The sequence below is a fragment of the Acanthochromis polyacanthus genome, chromosome 10, assembly GCF_021347895.1.
Source record: "Acanthochromis polyacanthus isolate Apoly-LR-REF ecotype Palm Island chromosome 10, KAUST_Apoly_ChrSc, whole genome shotgun sequence".
NCBI lineage: Eukaryota > Metazoa > Chordata > Actinopteri > Pomacentridae > Acanthochromis > Acanthochromis polyacanthus.
The window spans coordinates 31,224,094-31,242,391 of NC_067122.1; the positions used below are offsets into that span (position 1 = coordinate 31,224,094).

The 18,298-nt window shown below is 41.5% G+C and overlaps 1 protein-coding gene across 4 annotated transcripts in view; it reads right to left on the reverse strand.

Annotated features, from left to right (window-relative positions):
- The window catches only part of slc44a1b (solute carrier family 44 member 1b), a 54,936-nt gene that overhangs the window by 12,299 nt on the left and 24,339 nt on the right, over positions 1 to 18,298 (reverse strand). For all 4 annotated transcript variants that reach the window (XR_007944508.1, XR_007944507.1, XM_051954178.1 and 1 more), the window contains exons 10-15: positions 11,100 to 11,268; positions 4,393 to 4,549; positions 2,907 to 2,990; positions 2,693 to 2,830; positions 1,073 to 1,309; positions 276 to 374 (exon numbers count right to left, since the gene is read on the reverse strand). Coding sequence is in view for 2 of the 4 variants with exons in the window: in XM_051954178.1 (XP_051810138.1) it covers positions 276 to 374; positions 1,073 to 1,309; positions 2,693 to 2,830; positions 2,907 to 2,990; positions 4,393 to 4,549; positions 11,100 to 11,268 (884 nt within the window). In the remaining 2 variants the exon portion in view is untranslated. The remainder of the gene's footprint in view (positions 1 to 275; positions 375 to 1,072; positions 1,310 to 2,692; positions 2,831 to 2,906; positions 2,991 to 4,392; positions 4,550 to 11,099; positions 11,269 to 18,298) is intronic.

Genomic DNA, 18,298 nt, shown 5'->3' on the forward strand with positions numbered 1-18,298 from the left:
GGGGCGGAGCTTGGCGTCTGCAGCAGGCTGACGAACAGGAAGAGGGTGGAGGTGGGCAGGTAGAAGCAGAGAAAGAGGACGACGTCCTCGCTAAGACAGAGGACGAAGCCGCTCTGCTCTGTCAGCACCCAGTCCACCAGGACCCCAACTAGCAGGTAGTACACCTGGAACTCCTGAAGCTCCTCCCACTCCCCGCCTCTGTCTGGTCCCACCTCCACAACTGAGCTCCTCCGCCTGGCCACGCCCCCTCCTCCTCCTCCTCCGTCGTCACTCACCATGGGCTTCATCTCCGCCCCTTCCGACACCGCCTCCTTCACCCGGCTCCGCCCACGCTCCACGGCACGCTCCAACCGCCGACTGCTCTCCACAAACTCCTGCAGGTTCAGAGCATAGGGTCAGTGAAGGAGTGACAACCAGAAGAGCCGCGACGCTCTTCTAGGAGCTTCACAGACAGACACACCAGACTGAGCTTCAAGAGGGACCCCGACGGAAGCTCCTGATCTAACCTGAACTGATGGGTCCCACAGGAACCTGGTGAAACCGGACTCCACCTGATGGAATGTGGTGGATCCTGGTGGAACCTGATTAAACACGATGCAATCTGGAGGAACCTGATGGTACCTGGTGGAAACTGATGATCTAACTTGAACCTGGTGAAACTGGACTCTACCTGATGGAATGTGGTGGGCCTTGAAGGAACCTGATGAAAAACTGGAGGAACCTGAAGGTACCTGGTGGAAACTGATGTATCTTGCAGAAAAGTCATGGTACCTAGTGGAACCATCTTGTGCATGGTGGAGCCTGTCTTGCTCCAACAGTTATCTTTAGACATCTCTAAAAGCTAAGCTGAGGATATTTGCTGTATCCTGCTGATGAAACCGTCACTTCACAGGTTTTGGTCATTTTTCGCACTGAGTGGGCGGGTCTTATCTGAAACAGCAGATTGACACTAAATAGTTGTTTGTGTTTTTCTTGTAAAACATTTGCTGATTCCAGTTTGTTGTCCATGACTGTGAACTAGTTTTGGACTGTTCCTGTTGGAACGTTTGAAGGCGTGTTGCTGCCGACTCACCATTAGAGCTTTGTCCATGAAGAACTCCTTCCCTGGAGTGCCGTCGTTGTACTTGGTGTCGATGGCGAAACAGAGGAAGAGGACGTCCACCACGATCTCAAAGATGGACAGGAAGCAGTGAGCCACCAGGAAGGAAAAGAGACACACGATGATGAGCGGCAGCAGCCACTCGGCGTAGTCCCGCTGGTAGTTCAGAAGGAGGACGCCGGCGAACGCTGTAGACGTCACGATCAGGATCTGAGGACATGGGGTCAAACAAACGGGGGAGACAAACCTCTGATGGTTTTTCAGAGAAACTGAGTCCTGATCTCATTTAAGTCAGTGGTCACTGAACCTTTAAAAGCAAGGACCTAGAGTTGTACACGATAAAGGCACTTTTTTGACCTGATAAGTACCGTCCTGAACCTGAGCGTGTCTCTTTGTTTACACTAACTGTCAGGCTGGTGTCGTACATTTAAATATATTCTTGACAAATGCGGTATTCTATTTTTAAGCAATATTTCAGTAACTGGTATTTCAAACCGAGTGCAATAAACATTTGTCCTGTGCTGTTACTGACCTTCTAGGCCTCAGACTTATATGTGGAGACTCTTCCATTCTCACTGGGATAGAGGACTCTTATCGTAGGAGATCCCAGCTTGATGGAACTCGTGTGCTGGTCGGAGGTGATTTAGCTTCACAGACAGCTGTTACAGTGCCATTTAGCAGCTCTCTGTTCAAACATGAACTGCCAGTAGTTACAGTGACTGTCTCCTTGCATACCTATCGTACTGAACAGTAAAAGGCTCCACCTGGTGGAATAACCAGGTAATACACAGTGACCAATACCATGTGTCTGCACCAGAGGAGGCTGTATCGTTTCAGAGCTACACTTCTACCACCTCTAGTGAATTTGGTGATCGCCATAGTGCGCTCACAACCCACCCAGCTGACTGTTTTCTGTCCAATAACTTGTAGTTTTAAAGGTGTATGCCACAAATTCAGTGTCCACACGCTTCTGGATTGTAGGAAGAAGTGAAACGCTCTGACTGACTGAACAGTCAGCAACTCAACTATCACTCCTGTAGCGCCACCTTCAGGATAAGGCTGTGATCAGGCAGTGGAGTGTGTTCATCTCATCTGCTCCAACAGACTCAGGAACTCTTTGGTCCCCATCAGACTGTAGAACTCATCACTGGTTGGTGGGTCTGAGTCATGATCACAGTAGGACTGATCCAGTGACTGTAGAATGTCTATGCACCTTATTATTATATTATTATTATTATTATATATGTACTTTACTACAAGTCTTAATTTTACTACTTGTCTGAACACTTTAAATCAGTGTGCCTTGAAATGTGTAAATACTGTATATTGACTTGTGGGTTCGCATTTAGTATCTATACAGATATTAAAATTAGAGTTTTTTTAGTTTTATAGTTTACAATATTATAGAGCATGTCTTTTAATGTTAATCTTGTTACTAACCTGCCTTTTTTGTTGCATGTAAGCTGCTTGAATTTCCCTCAGGATTAATAAAGTACCTATGGTCATCATCACATCATCATCAGGATGCACTTGTTTGGATCGTACGTTCAGCTACCGGGAGGCTGTCTGCTTCATACAAACATGGCTCCTCACCTTCCCCAGGAAGAGCACGAAGTCTCCAACGGCGTTGATTGTGGCGACACGCAGAGCGTTTTCCACCAGGATCACGAAGGCGTCACGTGCAGACGTGCAGAAACTGGTGCTGTTGATGGCTGTGGCTGCATATGCATTCTGGGAAACAAAAGGCAAACGCAGGTGAGACCGACATCTGTACCACATAAAAGACAAGAAGAGGGCCGAGCGTTACCTGATTGAGATAGTTGAGGCACTTCTCCAAACACCACAGACAGCAGATACACGTTTTCAGCAGACAGCGAGCACACGCGTTCTCCTGAGGAACGACAGAACCGAGATATGAGAAACTTTTAGTTTTCTGACGGTCCTTGAACGTGTTGTGCAAATGGAATTATACTGGAAAAAGAACTAAATCTGGGCTTAATATTATGCTATCTCATCAAAAACATGAATCTCCTCTAACCATATTCAGTAAAAGCCAAACAAATATAACAGGGCACAAAACAATGAGACCAAAAGAGAGAAACAAGGAAAAACAAAAAAGTGAGATACAAGACGAGAAAAATGAGGAAAAAAAACAAGAAAAATTAAAATGAGGAACAAAACAGCAGAAGGGAGACAAAATAAGACAAAGACACAACAGACACAAATGGACAAAAATGACACAAAAAAGACATAAAAGAACAAAATGCGACACTTAAATGCCAAAAACAAAAACAACACAGCACAAAACAAGAGCGCAGCACTCCTCCAAGGCTGTTCATTCCCCACATGGCATTCTCAGAATGGCAGCATTTTTTATTAGTGTTAATCAACATTTAATTTATATGCCTTTTCTCATTGTACTTTGAGCCATGCTTTTATTCTGAAGGATGTGTGCACTGATAGCTCTGAAGATAGCTCAGACAACCCTCGGCTCACTCTTGGTCTTCTGACATTTTTCCGTGAGATGGCTGCTACGCTCTTTTCCATTAATATGCTTACATCTACAAAGATTGTTTTTAATCTTCAACTTATCTGGATATGAACCTAATATAAATAGCTGTGGGACTAAGAATCTAAAATATTTAGTTTCACTTCTCGCCAGAATTTCTTCATTTCCGTACATCAGCAAATACAATGGAAAAGTGTCCCTTTTACCTTCTTACACGTAATACAACTATCAGGTATAGCACTACTATGTCTGAGAAGTTTTTCTGCAGTTATATACGTTCATGTTGCAGTAGCCTCAGGCGGGTGTTCGTAGTTCTCAGTGGGTCTTTAGTACATGCCTCCTCCCACTTTTCCACTGAGAGGTCTTCCTGTAGGTCCTCCCTCCACGTCCATCTACCAGGCATTCATACATTTTTAGAAATTAAACCTCTCTCTAAACAACTCTTATTCATTAGTTCTTCTATGCTGGACATTTCAGGGATGCATAACGTTAGGTTTTTCAACTGCAGCTATTTAAAAAAGTGATTTTGTTCAATTTATCAACTACTTCTCTAAATGTCATTGGCAAACAATAGTTTGTTTTTGGTAAGTTTTTAAATGAAACATGTAGACTAAAATGATTCTGAAGAACTGTCCGGTTTTAAGCTCAGTTTTGGTTAATTTTATGGACAAAAGCCACACGTGATATGTTTGGAAGGGTGAAAATCCTCCATTTCTGTGTGTCAGTTTGTATTTTTCTTAAAGACCTGCCGGGGGTTCAGGAGGTTAAAGCAGGTTCTCCGTACCTTTCCTTTAAGCTGGTTGTGGATGTACATTAGCACGAGTCGGGGGATCTTGACCAGTGTGATGATGAAAGATCCCTTAGCGACGGTGCCCAGGTGGTACCGGACCAGCCGCAAGACCGAGGACAGGATTGGAGTCACCGGGAGTCGGTTTTTGTCCCTGAAACACAAAGTCATATGACCTGTAAGCAGAAGCTTCAGTAAAACGAAGGTGGAGGCTCCACAGTGAAGCAGCACGCTGTGGGAACCAATGATGATGTCCACAGCTGCAGACACATGAAGAACTGTTCGCTGTCTTTTATGATTCCAGAGAATAATCTACAGGGACAAACACGCTGTCTGCACTTCAAAACTCACAATGCTGCTGCAAAGAAGCTACAGATTCTAAAGCTCCATGCGTCTTTAACGCAACAACATAGAAGATCTGAAGCAGGGCTGTCAAACATGCGGCCCGCGGGCCAAAACCGGCCGTCCAGAGGGTCCGATCCGGCCCACAGGATGACTTTGTAAAGTGCAAAAATTAGAGAGAGGAGATCAACTGCAGATTGTAAATTAGTAAAACTATAAGTTAAAATAATTTGTAGACCATGACGAGTTGTTTTCATCACAGAGTAAAATACTAGATTGTTCTTTGTACTCCTGTCATTTTGTGTCTCATTTTTGTAATATTTTGTCTTGTTTTTGTTGTTCTTTGTCTGACTTTGGACGTTTGTCTCATGTCTTTGTCATTTTGTTTCTGGTTTTTGTCGTTTTGTGTTTCCTTTTGGTCTCACTTGTGATTTGTGTCTTATTGTTGTCATTTTGTGTTTTGCTTTATTTAATGTTTTGTCATTTTTGTTGTGTTGCTTTTGTCTTGCTGGTGTTGGTAGTCTACTTTTTTGTTGTGTTTTTCATTTTTGAAATTTTTTGTCTTGTTTTTGTCATTTGTCCATTTTTTCCTGCTTTGTCACATTTTTGTCTCTTTTTTTTGCTTTGTTTCGTGTCTTTTGTGTCTTGTTTTTGTCATTTTCTGTCTGATTTTTGTCATATTGTCTTGTTTTTTGGCTTTTTTGTCTGACTTTTGTCATTTTGATCCACAAGTATAATACTACATCAGTTCCAGAAAGCTGTAACTAATTATGTTCCTTTGTCGACACTCTGTGATCTGGAAGTTGTAATGTGGAAATAATAAACTGAGGAATAGTGTTGCTGAAATTGAACTTACTTTCTTCAGAATTGTCAGGTTGTTTATGATGTTTAGTAAAAAGATCATTCCTTAAATGTGAACATGTTCAGAATGTACTTTTTCTGCACTAAAACAAAGGAGAAAGTGGAGTTTTGGTGATTTCTAGGTTAGTATGCTGTGATTTTACTGGTCTGGTCCACTGGAGATCAAATCGGGCTGAATGTGGTCCTGAACTACGATGAGTTTGTCTCTCCTGGTCCAAACAATCATCACAGCTTCAAGGTGGACACCAGGGCTGCACCATACTGCAAAAACAGACTGTGAAATTTGGCTTTTCTGTGCTATAGATTGTTAAAATGCAGGAATTCTGCAGTGAGTTTGTAGGGGAGTGCATTTGCAGGGAAAATGAAAAAAAGCAGTTTGGAACTTTTTCATATAGTCTAACTGACAAAAACATCTCAGTTTTATTCATTTAGATCTGATTTAAATGATCAAACTAACAACTTCAGACAGAAACTGTTACAAACAGCTGATGGAGACTGCACCACTGTGGACAAAACCATATTCACCGTTATCAGACCAGCTTCAAGATCATGAATATTCATTGATTTTACAGAAAAAATAGCACTGTCATTTCACTTTTGCGTTTCAACAAACATAACGCTGCTTTCCCTTCCATGCTATGCTACATTGCTGCTAACAGAGAAATCTGTGTCGAAGTCCGACTGAAATAATTTTAGCTGAACTCAGAGCATCTCCTAAAGGATAAATATTAATTCACATGAGCCCAAAACCTCTCAATCTCAATGCATCTGCTTATCCAAAAACACTACAGTGTACAGATAATAAGCAATCATTTTCACCTGCTGTTGGTAAAGATCTGAGTCATCTTGAAGAAAGTTTTTAAGACTGTGGAGTCATGAGGGTGCAGCGACCAGGATGGAGAGTGGCTCGGTCTGCACGAGATATTTGTTGATATTTTTGATGTAAAGGCTCGTTTTAACTCCCTTTTGGGCTCACCTAAGTTCGTGTTTACTGTTGAATGCTCATATTTTGCAACATAAGAAGACACTGAGAAGATATGACAGCCCTGAAAAGCTCAAGTGGCATGCCTACTCGGAAAAGCCCGTCGCATGAGAGTGACTTAGCAACAACAGGCCCACTGCTTATAACAACGGAGCTAACTACCGCAGTGACAACCATGTAAGGACGGATGGATGAGGTGGAAGCCCGTATTACACACCTGGAAGAAGCCTCAGAGCAATGGCGTAGCGAGAAAGCTAGCAAAGATAAAGACACCGAGGCTCTCTGGAACCGTGTCCAAGTTTTGGAGAATCATAGTAGACGTAATAATGTACGGCTGCTGGGACTGAAAGAGACTATCGGCACGACTGGGACTCTCTGGATTGCGTGCAGAAGAGGAAGGTGTTCACTCCGGTGAAACACAAACTACAGCAGCTGGACATCAGATACAGTCTATCTTTCCCAGCAACCCTACATTTCAAATGGAAAGGAAAAAGCGTGAGCTTCAACTCAGCGACAGCGGCGGAGAAGTTTATTGATGATCATCAAACAAAGACTTGGACATGCTGAACTAAACTGATGTTAAGATGAGCTACTAACTCAGACTTTTCTATGTCCATGAGCGATATCTTTACCTAAAGAGTGTGCAGCAGACGTCATGGCGGCAGCGGTCATCCCACGGACCAATTTGATATTTCTTTTCATTTTTGGTAGTTTTTGTTCTTTCTTCAGTACATTTGTGAGCAGCATCCAATGCTCAGGACTGACTGCTGAGGCAGTCAGACACTTTTTGGTTTGAGTTTTTGTGCATGTTTTTCAGCACAATTTTTGGTTGTGGTAAAAAAGACAAACGTTTGAGAAAAATGACTGAAACAGAAAGGTACATGCTAATGCATAGCAACAAACACACGTTTTTGGTTGATTTATGGTCCTAGGCTGATGTTAATTTCTAACATATGGTTTCTGAATTTTTATTTTGCTCTATTTTTGTTTCTTCTCTTTCTGTGCACTTATGCAGAACCTCAGTAATGGCGGGTAGACCGTTACATTTATGTCATTGAATTTAAATGGTTGTGGGAGTCCTGTCAAAAGAAGGAAGGTTTTAACTTACTTACTTTCAAACAGGAAACCCACCTTCAGGGTATAGAGGCAGAGAAATTCAAAGCAGGGTGGGTTAGTCAAATATTTCACAGCTCCTTTTCAAGCAAAAGTAATTTTACTTTATCAGAGGAAATTAAAGATGATGAGGGCAGAATTCTATGTATTGAAGCAGTAATGGAAGGGACTCCTGTTATACTCTGTAATATTTATGCTCCTCACCAAAACAGTTCTATTTTTTCATGAAGTCAACAGAATAATTGGTGATACTGAAGGTCAGATCATTTTGGCCGGAAACTTTAATGAGGTTTTGGATCGGAGCTCACAACGACCCCCTTTAATAACCAGAGACAGGGAGGCTCTGCACATGCTTAATAAGGACAGAGGTTTATATGTGGCGTTTGTTGATATATGGAGACTGACCAATCCAACCATTAGAGATGATGCTTTCTTTTCCCATCGCCATAAGACTTATTCAAGGATAGATCTTTTTCTAATAAACTCTAATAAACTAGTAGACAGAGTAGTTAGGTGTAATATTAAGACAATGGCTCTAACTGATCATGCTCCAGTGGAGTTAATTATTCAGATAAATTCTATAACAGAGAAAGGGAAGATGGAGGTTAAATACTTTATCGTTATCTGACTATAAATTCAGAGAAACGGTAAAGAAAGACCTAAAAGAATTTTTGAAATTAATATTGGCAGTACTGAAGAATAAACTACCGTTTGGGAGGCATCTAAGGCCTCCATCAGGGGTAAATTTATAGCACAAGCTACAAAAAAGAAGAAAGATAATATTAGAAATGTTTGAGTCTAGAAATGGAAATAAAAAGAGAGAAAATGATTTGTTGACCAATTTCTCCCATGTCAAATTTCAGGAGATTTGTAAACTTACATTCACTTTAAATGATATGTATAATAAAAAGGCAGAGTGTGCACTTTTTAGATTGAAAACAAATTTTTATGAGGTGGGAGAAAAATCTGGAAAATTGTTAGCTAGACAACTGAAGGAGAGAATGAATTCTGATGTGATTCCGGATATAAAACACGGAGACCCACGGTTCTGTTTGACTAAAGAAATTATTAATATTTTTCAACAACACTATAAAGAGCTGTACACATCTTCTATATCTAAATCCCAAGAGCAAATTGATCAGGTCTTAGCTAACACTTAAGTGCCCAAATTGTGCTCAGAAGATGCAGATAAATTAGAACTCTCAATAACAGAGGGAGAAATTAGAAAGGCAGTTTCATCAATGGCAGACGAGAAATCACCTGGTTCAGATGGCCTTCCAGATGAGTATTTTAAAGTGTTTATAGATATACTTACACCAATATTGCAAAAGGTTTTTCAGGAAAAGTTTGACAAAGGTCGACTATCTTCTACATTCAATGAAGCTCTGATCTCGTTGATCCCTAAGACAGGGAGGGATCCATCTAATTATAGACCAATCAGTCTGATCAATCTTGACTGTAAGATTTTGGCTACCAGGTTACAACTGGTTTTGCCAAATATTATCCATCCTAGTCAAGTGGGTTTTATGAAGAACAGGACTTCAACAGATAATGTCAGACTTCTGCTGCACTTGGTGTGGCTCAGTCAGTCACAACATACTCCAGTCGCTGCTCTTTCTCTAGATGCAGAAAAAGCCTTTGACAGGGTGGAGTGGCAATGTTTGTTCTCCACCCTGTCTCATTTCGGCTCTAATGTAAATTTTATTAAATGGATAAAAATGCTGTACACTGAACCTCGAGCTGCAGTGATGACTAATGGCATGGTTTCCCCCTTTTTCAGTTTGACACGTGGGACACACCAGTGTTGTCCTCTCAGCCCTTCACTATTTATAATTTTCTTGGAAATTCTTGCAATATCTATTAGAAAACACTCCGGTATTAAAGGAGTCAAAGGTGGTGTGACTGAACAGTGTCAGATCCCTGGGCGTCTTTACCCTTCTTAACGGCAACAATTCAGACCTTTTCTAAATTTCAGGTTATTCTGTTAACTGGAGTAAGTGGGAAGCCATGCCTCTCTCTAGAACTTGCTCAGCATTTATGGTGGAGAAATCTAATTTAATTAATTTAATTTTAGATGGATACGTAAGGGAATGAATTATCTAAGTGTTTGATTGTCTGAGGATATTGATGACATAGTTGAGCTTAATTTTAATCCACTACTAATAAAAACCAAAACAATCTTTGAAAAATGGGACAAGTTGAAACTCTCCTTGTGGGGAAAGGTCAATGTAATAAAAATGGTAATTATCCCACAATTTAATTACATCACTATGATGCTACCCCTCAGATTGCCATCCGGTATATTCAGACAATTTGATAACATCATAAAGCATTTTTTGTGAATGGAAAAAAACCTGGAGTAAAGCTGAGTAAACTTTGTGCTCATAAAGGAAACGGTGGACTCGGTCTTCCTGATTTAAAAATGTGAATTACAAAAAAAAATACTGTGGAGTCACTTTTTGATACAGTCAGTCATTCTGGAGAAGCCGTGAGTCATGATGGACAAGTTTCAAGTCACGTTGGACACATTTTAAGTCATTATGGACAATGTTTGAGTTTTTTTCCCCAAACAGTCATCAGTACATCCTGCTCAGCGGCAGTGCACAGATAAGCCTCTAGTCTCCACTCAGGTACTGCAGCAGCTCAGACAAAGATGAATAAGGAGTTCTAAGGTCACATTTACTTCTTCTGACGTTTCACTTCATCATTTTCATCTTGGTAGATGTGAGACATTTTGCCATGATTCACATAAGAATACCTGAGAAATATTTTGTGATGTCACAGTGGTCTTTGAGCATCAGATTCTAATGTATCAGTCCATCATTGAACACAAAGCCTGTTTTCCACTGCTGGAATTTATTGGTTTTTTATTGCTGCCTGAACCTGTGTGCATGTTCTCACTGCAGGAACTGTCTAAGAGCTGCTTTCAGATCTAAACAAAGTTCCTGTTCCAGAGCAGGTGCTTCAGAGTGACCCTGAAAAACTGAACTCAGAGAACATGTTTTATGTTCTCCTGAGGTCCTCGTCTAGCTGCAGTCTTCGCCTCTCTAGCGTCACCATTGACAAAGTAATGCTCTCCATATGCTCAGACATATAAAACTTAAAAGAGAAAAAAGCTGTTGTTCTGTTTCATACATGGAACTGGTAATGACAGGTTGTTTGGGTCACTGAGTGAATGTCAAAGCTGTTGGATCCTACAGAGGAAACAGAAAGATTTAAAGGACCAACTGTGTCACCAGCTCACCCTGAGTTTGTGCAGTACACACCTGTGAACGTTTGTGCCAGATATGAAGAGATTTTCTCCAGGCCTTTGAGAGTGTGGCACACACAACAAAACATATAAAATCTCCATTCTCAGACGTTGCTGGCGTGGCATGTTAGACATCAGAAAGGTGTGTGGACTCACCTGGTGAAGTAATAAGTGACCACGGCTCCAGCCACCGTCATCTGCTGACAGGCCAGGATGAACTCACTGATCCAGACCAGACCCACAGCGTGGTACCAGGTCAGGTACTGCAGAGGACCCGTCAGCCGGAACTCCGTCAGGCCCGTCTCCTCGTTCTGGACCGGGTTCCCTGCAGAACCGCCGACCGAGATCAGACCAGAAACAGGACCAGGACCACAGAACAGTATCCAGAAGAGACAGACAGACACAGCAGAACATTAGACAAAGAGACCAAAGAGACAGAAAGAAAAACTGCTGATTTCAACTGCAACTCAAGTTCACAGAAAAACTCAGCTGGTGATTTTCAATTCATAACACGAATGAAGAAACAGGAAAACAATTTTTTGTTGGTCTTTGTTGATGCTGTGTGCTGGTATTGACTGGTTTTGGTTATTAGTGTTTGTGTCTATAAGTGGAATAAGCTGTTAGTTGTTAGTTGTTGGGAGTGTTATTGATGTTGTTTGTTGGGAGTGTTATTGATGCTGTTTGTTGTTTGTTGGGAGTGTTATTGATGCTGTTTGTTGTTTGTTGGGAGTGTCATTGATGCTGTTTGTTGTTTGTTGGGAGTGTCATTGATGTTGTTTGTTGGGAGTGTCATTGATGCTGTTTGTTGTTGTTTGTTGGGTGTGTCATTGATGCCATTTGTTGTTGTTTGTTGGGAGTGTTATTGATGCCGTTTGTTGGGAGTGTTATTGATGCTGTTTGTTGTTGTTTGTTGGGAGTGTTATTGATGCTGTTGTTGTTTGTTGGGAGTGTCATTGATGCTGTTTGTTGTTGTTTGTTGGGAGTGTTATTGATGTTTGTTGGGAGTGTCATTGATGCTGTTTGTTGTTGTTTGTTGGGAGTGTCATTGATGCGTTTGCCGTTTGTTGGGAGTGTTATTGATGCGTTTGTTGTTTGTTGGGAGTGTTATTGATGCTGTTTGTTGGGAGTGTTATTGATGCTGTTTGTTGTTGTTTGTTGGGAGTGTCATTGATGCCGTTTGTTGGGAGTGTTATTGATGCTGTTTGTTGTTGTTTGTTGGGAGTGTTATTGATGCCGTTTGTTGGGAGTGTTATTGATGCTGTTTGTTGGGAGTGTCATTGATGCCATTTGTTGTTGTTTGTTGGGAGTGTCATTGATGCCATTTGTTGTTGTTTGTTGGGAGTGTTATTGATGCTGTTGTTGTTTGTTGGGAGTGTCATTGATGTTTGTTGGGAGTGTCATTGATGCTGTTTGTTGTTGTTTGTTGGGAGTGTTATTGATGCTGTTTGTTGTTGTTTGTTGGGAGTGTTATTGATGTTGTTTGTTGGGAGTGTCATTGATGCTGTTTGTTGTTGTTTGTTGGGAGTGTCATTGATGCGTTTGCCGTTTGTTGGGAGTGTCATTGATGCGTTTGCCGTTTGTTGGGAGTGTCATTGATGCGTTTGTTGTTTGTTGGGAGTGTCATTGATGCCGTTTGTTGTTGTTTGTTGGGAGTGTTATTGATGCCGTTTGTTGTTGTTTGTTGGGAGTGTCATTGATGCCGTTTGTTGTTGTTTGTTGGGAGTGTCATTGATGCCGTTTGTTGGTGTTTGTTGGGAGTGTCATTGATGCCGTTTGTTGGTGTTTGTTGGGAGTGTCATTGATGCCGTTTGTTGTTGTTTGTTGGGAGTGTCATTGATGCCATTTGTTGCTGTTTGTTGGGAGTGTTATTGATGCTGTTGTTGTTTGTTGGGAGTGTCATTGATGTTTGTTGGGAGTGTCATTGATGCTGTTTGTTGTTGTTTGTTGGGAGTGTTATTGATGCTGTTTGTTGTTGTTTGTTGGGAGTGTTATTGATGTTGTTTGTTGGGAGTGTCATTGATGCTGTTTGTTGTTGTTTGTTGGGAGTGTCATTGATGCGTTTGCCGTTTGTTGGGAGTGTCATTGATGCGTTTGCCGTTTGTTGGGAGTGTCATTGATGCCGTTTGTTGTTGTTTGTTGGGAGTGTCATTGATGCCGTTTGTTGTTGTTTGTTGGGAGTGTCATTGATGCCGTTTGTTGTTGTTTGTTGGGAGTGTCATTGATGCCGTTTGTTGTTGTTTGTTGGGAGTGTCATTGATGCCGTTTGTTGGTGTTTGTTGGGAGTGTCATTGATGCCGTTTGTTGTTGTTTGTTGGGAGTGTCATTGATGCCGTTTGTTGTTGTTTGTTCTGAGTGTTATTGATGCGTTTGTTGTTGTTTGTTCTGAGTGTTATTGATGCTGTTTGTTGTTTGTTGGGAGTGTTATTGATGCTGTTTGTTGTTTGTTGGGAGTGTTATTGATGCTGTTTGTTGTTTGTTGGGAGTGTTATTGATGCTGTTTGTTGTTTGTTGGGAGTGTTATTGATGCTGTTTGTTGTTTGTTGGGAGTGTTATTGATGCTGTTTGTTGGGAGTGTCATTGATGCCGTTTGTTGTTTGTTGGGAGTGTTATTGATGCTGTTTGTTGGGAGTGTCATTGATGCCGTTGTTGTTTGTTGGGAGTGTTATTGATGCTGTTTGTTGGGAGTGTCATTGATGCCGTTTGTTGTTTGTTGGGAGTGTTATTGATGCTGTTTGTTGGGAGTGTCATTGATGCCGTTGTTGTTTGTTGGGAGTGTCATTGATGCCGTTTGTTGTTGTTTCTTGGGAGTGTCATTGATGCCGTTTGTTGGTGTTTGTTGGGAGTGTCATTGATGCCGTTTGTTGTTGTTTGTTGGGAGTGTCATTGATGCCGTTTGTTGGTGTTTGTTGGGAGTGTCATTGATGCCGTTTGTTGTTTGTTGGGAGTGTTATTGATGCTGTTTGTTGGGAGTGTCATTGATGCGTTTGTTGTTGTTTGTTCTGAGTGTTATTGATGCTGGTTGTTGCCGTTTGTTGGGAGTGTCATTGATGCCGTTTGTTGTTTGTTGGGAGTGTTATTGATGCTGTTTGTTGGGAGTGTTATTGATGCCGTTGTTTGTTGGGAGTGTAACTGATGCTGTTTGTTGGCGTTTGTTGGGAGTGTCATTGATGCCGTTTGTTGTTGTTTGTTGGGAGTGTTATTGATGCGTTTGTTGGCGTTTCTTGGGAGTGTCATTGATGCTGTTTGTTGTTGTTTGTTGGGAGTGTCATTGATGCCGTTTGTTGTTGTTTGTTGGGAGTGTCATTGATGCCGTTTGTTGTTGTTTGTTGGGAGTGTCATTGATGCCATTTGTTGTTGTTTGTTGGGAGTGTCATTGATGCCGTTTGTTGTTGTTTGTTGGGAGTGTCATTGATGCTGTTTGTTGTTGTTTGTTGGGAGTGTTATTGATGCCATTTGTTGGTGTTTGTTGGGAGTGTTATTGATGCTGTTTGTTGTTGTTTGTTGGGAGTGTCATTGATGCTGTTTGTTGTTGTTTGTTGGGAGTGTCATTGATGTTGTTTGTTGTTGTTTGTTGGGAGTGTCATTGATGCTGTTTGTTGTTGTTTGTTGGAAGTGTCATTGATGCCGTTTGTTGGTGTTTGTTGGGAGTGTCATTGATGCCGTTTGTTGGGAGTGTTATTGATGTTGTTTGTTGTTGTTTGTTGGGAGTGTCACTGATGCCGTTTGTTGTTGTTTGTTGGGAATGTCATTGATGCCGTTTGTTGTTGTTTGTTGGGAGTGTCATTGATGCCGTTTGTTGTTGTTTCTTGGGAGTGTCATTGATGCCGTTTGTTGTTGTTTGTTGGGAGTGTCATTGATGCCATTTGTTGTTCTTTGTTGGGAGTGTCATTGATGCGTTTGTTGTTGTTTGTTGGGAGTGTTATTGATGCCGTTTGTTGGTGTTTGTTGGGAGTGTTATTGATGCTGTTTGTTGTTGTTTGTTGGGAGTGTCATTGATGCTGTTTGTTGTTGTTTGTTGGGAGTGTCATTGATGCTGTTTGTTGGGAGTGTCATTGATGCCGTTTGTTGGGAGTGTCATTGATGCCGTTTGTTGGGAGTGTTATTGATGTTGTTAGTTGTTGTTTGTTGGGAGTGTCACTGATGCTGTTTGTTGTTGTTTGTTGGGAATGTCATTGATGCCGTTTGTTGTTGTTTGTTGGGAGTAGTATTGATGCCGTTTGTTGTTGTTTGTTGGGAGTGTCATTGATGCCATTTGTTGTCGTTTGTTGGGAGTGTTATTGATGCGTTTGTTGTCGTTTGTTGGGAGTGTTATTGATGCGTTTGTTGCTTGTTCTGAGTGTTATTGATGCTGTTTGTTGCTGTTTGTTGGGAGTGTCATTGATGCCGTTTGTTGGTGTTTGTTGGGAGTGTCATTGATGCCGTTTGTTGTTGTTTGTTGGGAGTGTCATTGATGCCGTTTGTTGGTGTTTGTTGGGAGTGTCATTGATGCCGTTTGTTGTTTGTTGTGAGTGTTATTGATGCTGTTTGTTGGGAGTGTTATTGATGCCGTTGTTGTTTGTTGGGAGTGTAACTGATGCTGTTTGTTGGTGTTTGTTGGGAGTGTCATTGATGCCGTTTGTTGGGAGTGTAACTGATGTTGTTTGTTGTTGTTTGTTGGAAGTGTCATTGATGCCGTTTGTTGGTGTTTGTTGGGAGTGTCATTGATGCCGTTTGTTGGGAGTGTCACTGATGCCGTTTGTTGTTGTTTGTTGGGAGTGTCATTGATGCCGTTTGTTGGTGTTTGTTGGGAGTGTCATTGATGCCGTTTGTTGTTGTTTGTTGGGAGTGTCATTGATGCCATTTGTTGTTGTTTGTTGGGAGTGTCATTGATGCCATTTGTTGTCGTTTGTTGGGAGTGTTATTGATGCGTTTGTTGTTTGTTCTGAGTGTTATTGATGCCGTTTGTTGCTGTTTGTAGGGAGTGTCATTGATGCCGTTTGTTGGTGTTTGTTGGGAGTGTCACTGATGCCGTTTGTTGTTGTTTGTTGGGAGTGTTATTGATGCTGTTTGTTGGGAGTGTTATTGATGTTGTTTGTTGGGAGTGTAACTGATGCTGTTTGTTGTTGTTTGTTGGGAGTGTTATTGATGCGTTTGTTGTTTGTTCTGAGTGTTATTGATGCCGTTTGTTGCTGTTTGTTGGGAGTGTCATTGATGCCGTTTGTTGGTGTTTGTTGGGAGTGTCATTGATGCCGTTTGTTGTTGTTTGTTGGGAGTGTTATTGATGCTGTTTGTTGGGAGTGTTATTGATGTTGTTTGTTGGGAGTGTAACTGATGCTGTTTGTTGGTGTTTGTTGGGAGTGTCATTGTTGTTGTTTGTTGGGAGTGTCATTGATGCCGTTTGTTGTTGTTTGTTGGAGTGTCATTGTTTGTTGGGAGTGTCATTGATGCCGTTTGTTGTTGTTTGTTGGGAGTGTCATTGATGCCGTTTGTTGTTGTTTGTTGGGAGTGTTATTGATGCCGTTTGTTGGTGTTTGTTGGGAGTGTTATTGATGCCGTTTGTTGTTGTTTGTTGGGAGTGTCATTGATGCCGTTTGTTGTTGTTTGTTGGGAGTGTTATTGATGCCGTTTGTTGGTGTTTGTTGGGAGTGTCATTGATGTTGTTTGTTGTTGTTTGTTGGGAGTGTCATTGATGCTGTTTGTTGTTGTTTGTTGGAAGTGTCATTGATGCCGTTTGTTGGTGTTTGTTGGGAGTGTCATTGATGCCGTTTGTTGGGAGTGTTATTGATGTTGTTTGTTGTTGTTTGTTGGGAGTGTCACTGATGCCGTTTGTTGGTGTTTGTTGGGAGTGTCATTGATGCCGTTTGTTGTTGTTTGTTGGGAGTGTTATTGATGCCGTTTGTTGTTGTTTGTTGGGAGTGTCATTGATGCCGTTTGTTGTTTGTTGGGAGTGTTATTGATGCTGTTTGTTGGGAGTGTTATTGATGCCGTTGTTGTTTGTTGGGAGTGTAACTGATGCTGTTTGTTGGTGTTTGTTGGGAGTGTCATTGTTGTTGTTTGTTGGGAGTCTCATTGATGCCGTTTGTTGTTGTTTGTTGGGAGTGTTATTGATGCGTTTGTTGGCGTTTCTTGGGAGTGTCATTGATGCTGTTTGTTGTTGTTTGTTGGGAGTGTCATTGATGCCGTTTGTTGTTGTTTGTTGGGAGTGTCATTGATGCCATTTGTTGTTGTTTGTTGGGAGTGTCATTGATGCCGTTTGTTGTTGTTTGTTGGGAGTGTTATTGATGCCGTTTGTTGTTGTTTGTTGGGAGTGTTATTGATGCCGTTTGTTGTTGTTTGTTGGGAGTGTCATTGATGCCGTTTGTTGTTGTTTGTTGGGAGTGTTATTGATGCCGTTTGTTGGTGTTTGTTGGGAGTGTCATTGATGTTGTTTGTTGTTGTTTGTTGGGAGTGTCATTGATGCTGTTTGTTGTTGTTTGTTGGAAGTGTCATTGATGCCGTTTGTTGGTGTTTGTTGGGAGTGTCATTGATGCCGTTTGTTGGGAGTGTTATTGATGTTGTTTGTTGTTGTTTGTTGGGAGTGTCACTGATGCCGTTTGTTGTTGTTTGTTGGGAATGTCATTGATGCCGTTTGTTGTTGTTTGTTGGGAGTAGTATTGATGCCGTTTGTTGTTGTTTGTTGGGAGTGTCATTGATGCCATTTGTTGTTGTTTGTTGGGAGTGTCATTGATGCCATTTGTTGTCGTTTGTTGGGAGTGTTATTGATGCCGTTTGTTGCTGTTTGTTGGGAGTGTCATTGATGCCGTTTGTTGGTGTTTGTTGGGAGTGTCATTGATGCCGTTTGTTGTTGTTTGTTGGGAGTGTTATTGATGCTGTTTGTTGGGAGTGTTATTGATGTTGTTTGTTGGGAGTGTAACTGATGCTGTTTGTTGGTGTTTGTTGGGAGTGTCATTGTTGTTGTTTGTTGGGAGTGTCATTGATGCCGTTTGTTGTTGTTTGTTGGGAGTGTCATTGTTGTTGTTTGTTGGGAGTGTCATTGATGCCGTTTGTTGTTGTTTGTTGGGAGTGTCATTGATGCCGTTTGTTGTTGTTTGTTGGGAGTGTTATTGATGCCGTTTGTTGGTGTTTGTTGAGAGTGTCATTGATGCCGTTTGTTGGTGTTTGTTGGGAGTGTTATTGATGCCGTTTGTTGTTGTTTGTTGGGAGTGTCATTGATGCCGTTTGTTGTTGTTTGTTGGGAGTGTCATTGATGCCGTTTGTTGTTGTTGTTTGTTCTGAGTGTTATTGATGCGTTTGTTGTTGTTTGTTCTGAGTGTTATTGATGCTGTTTGTTGCAGTTTGTTGGGAGTGTCATTGATGCCGTTGGTTGTTGCTAGGGG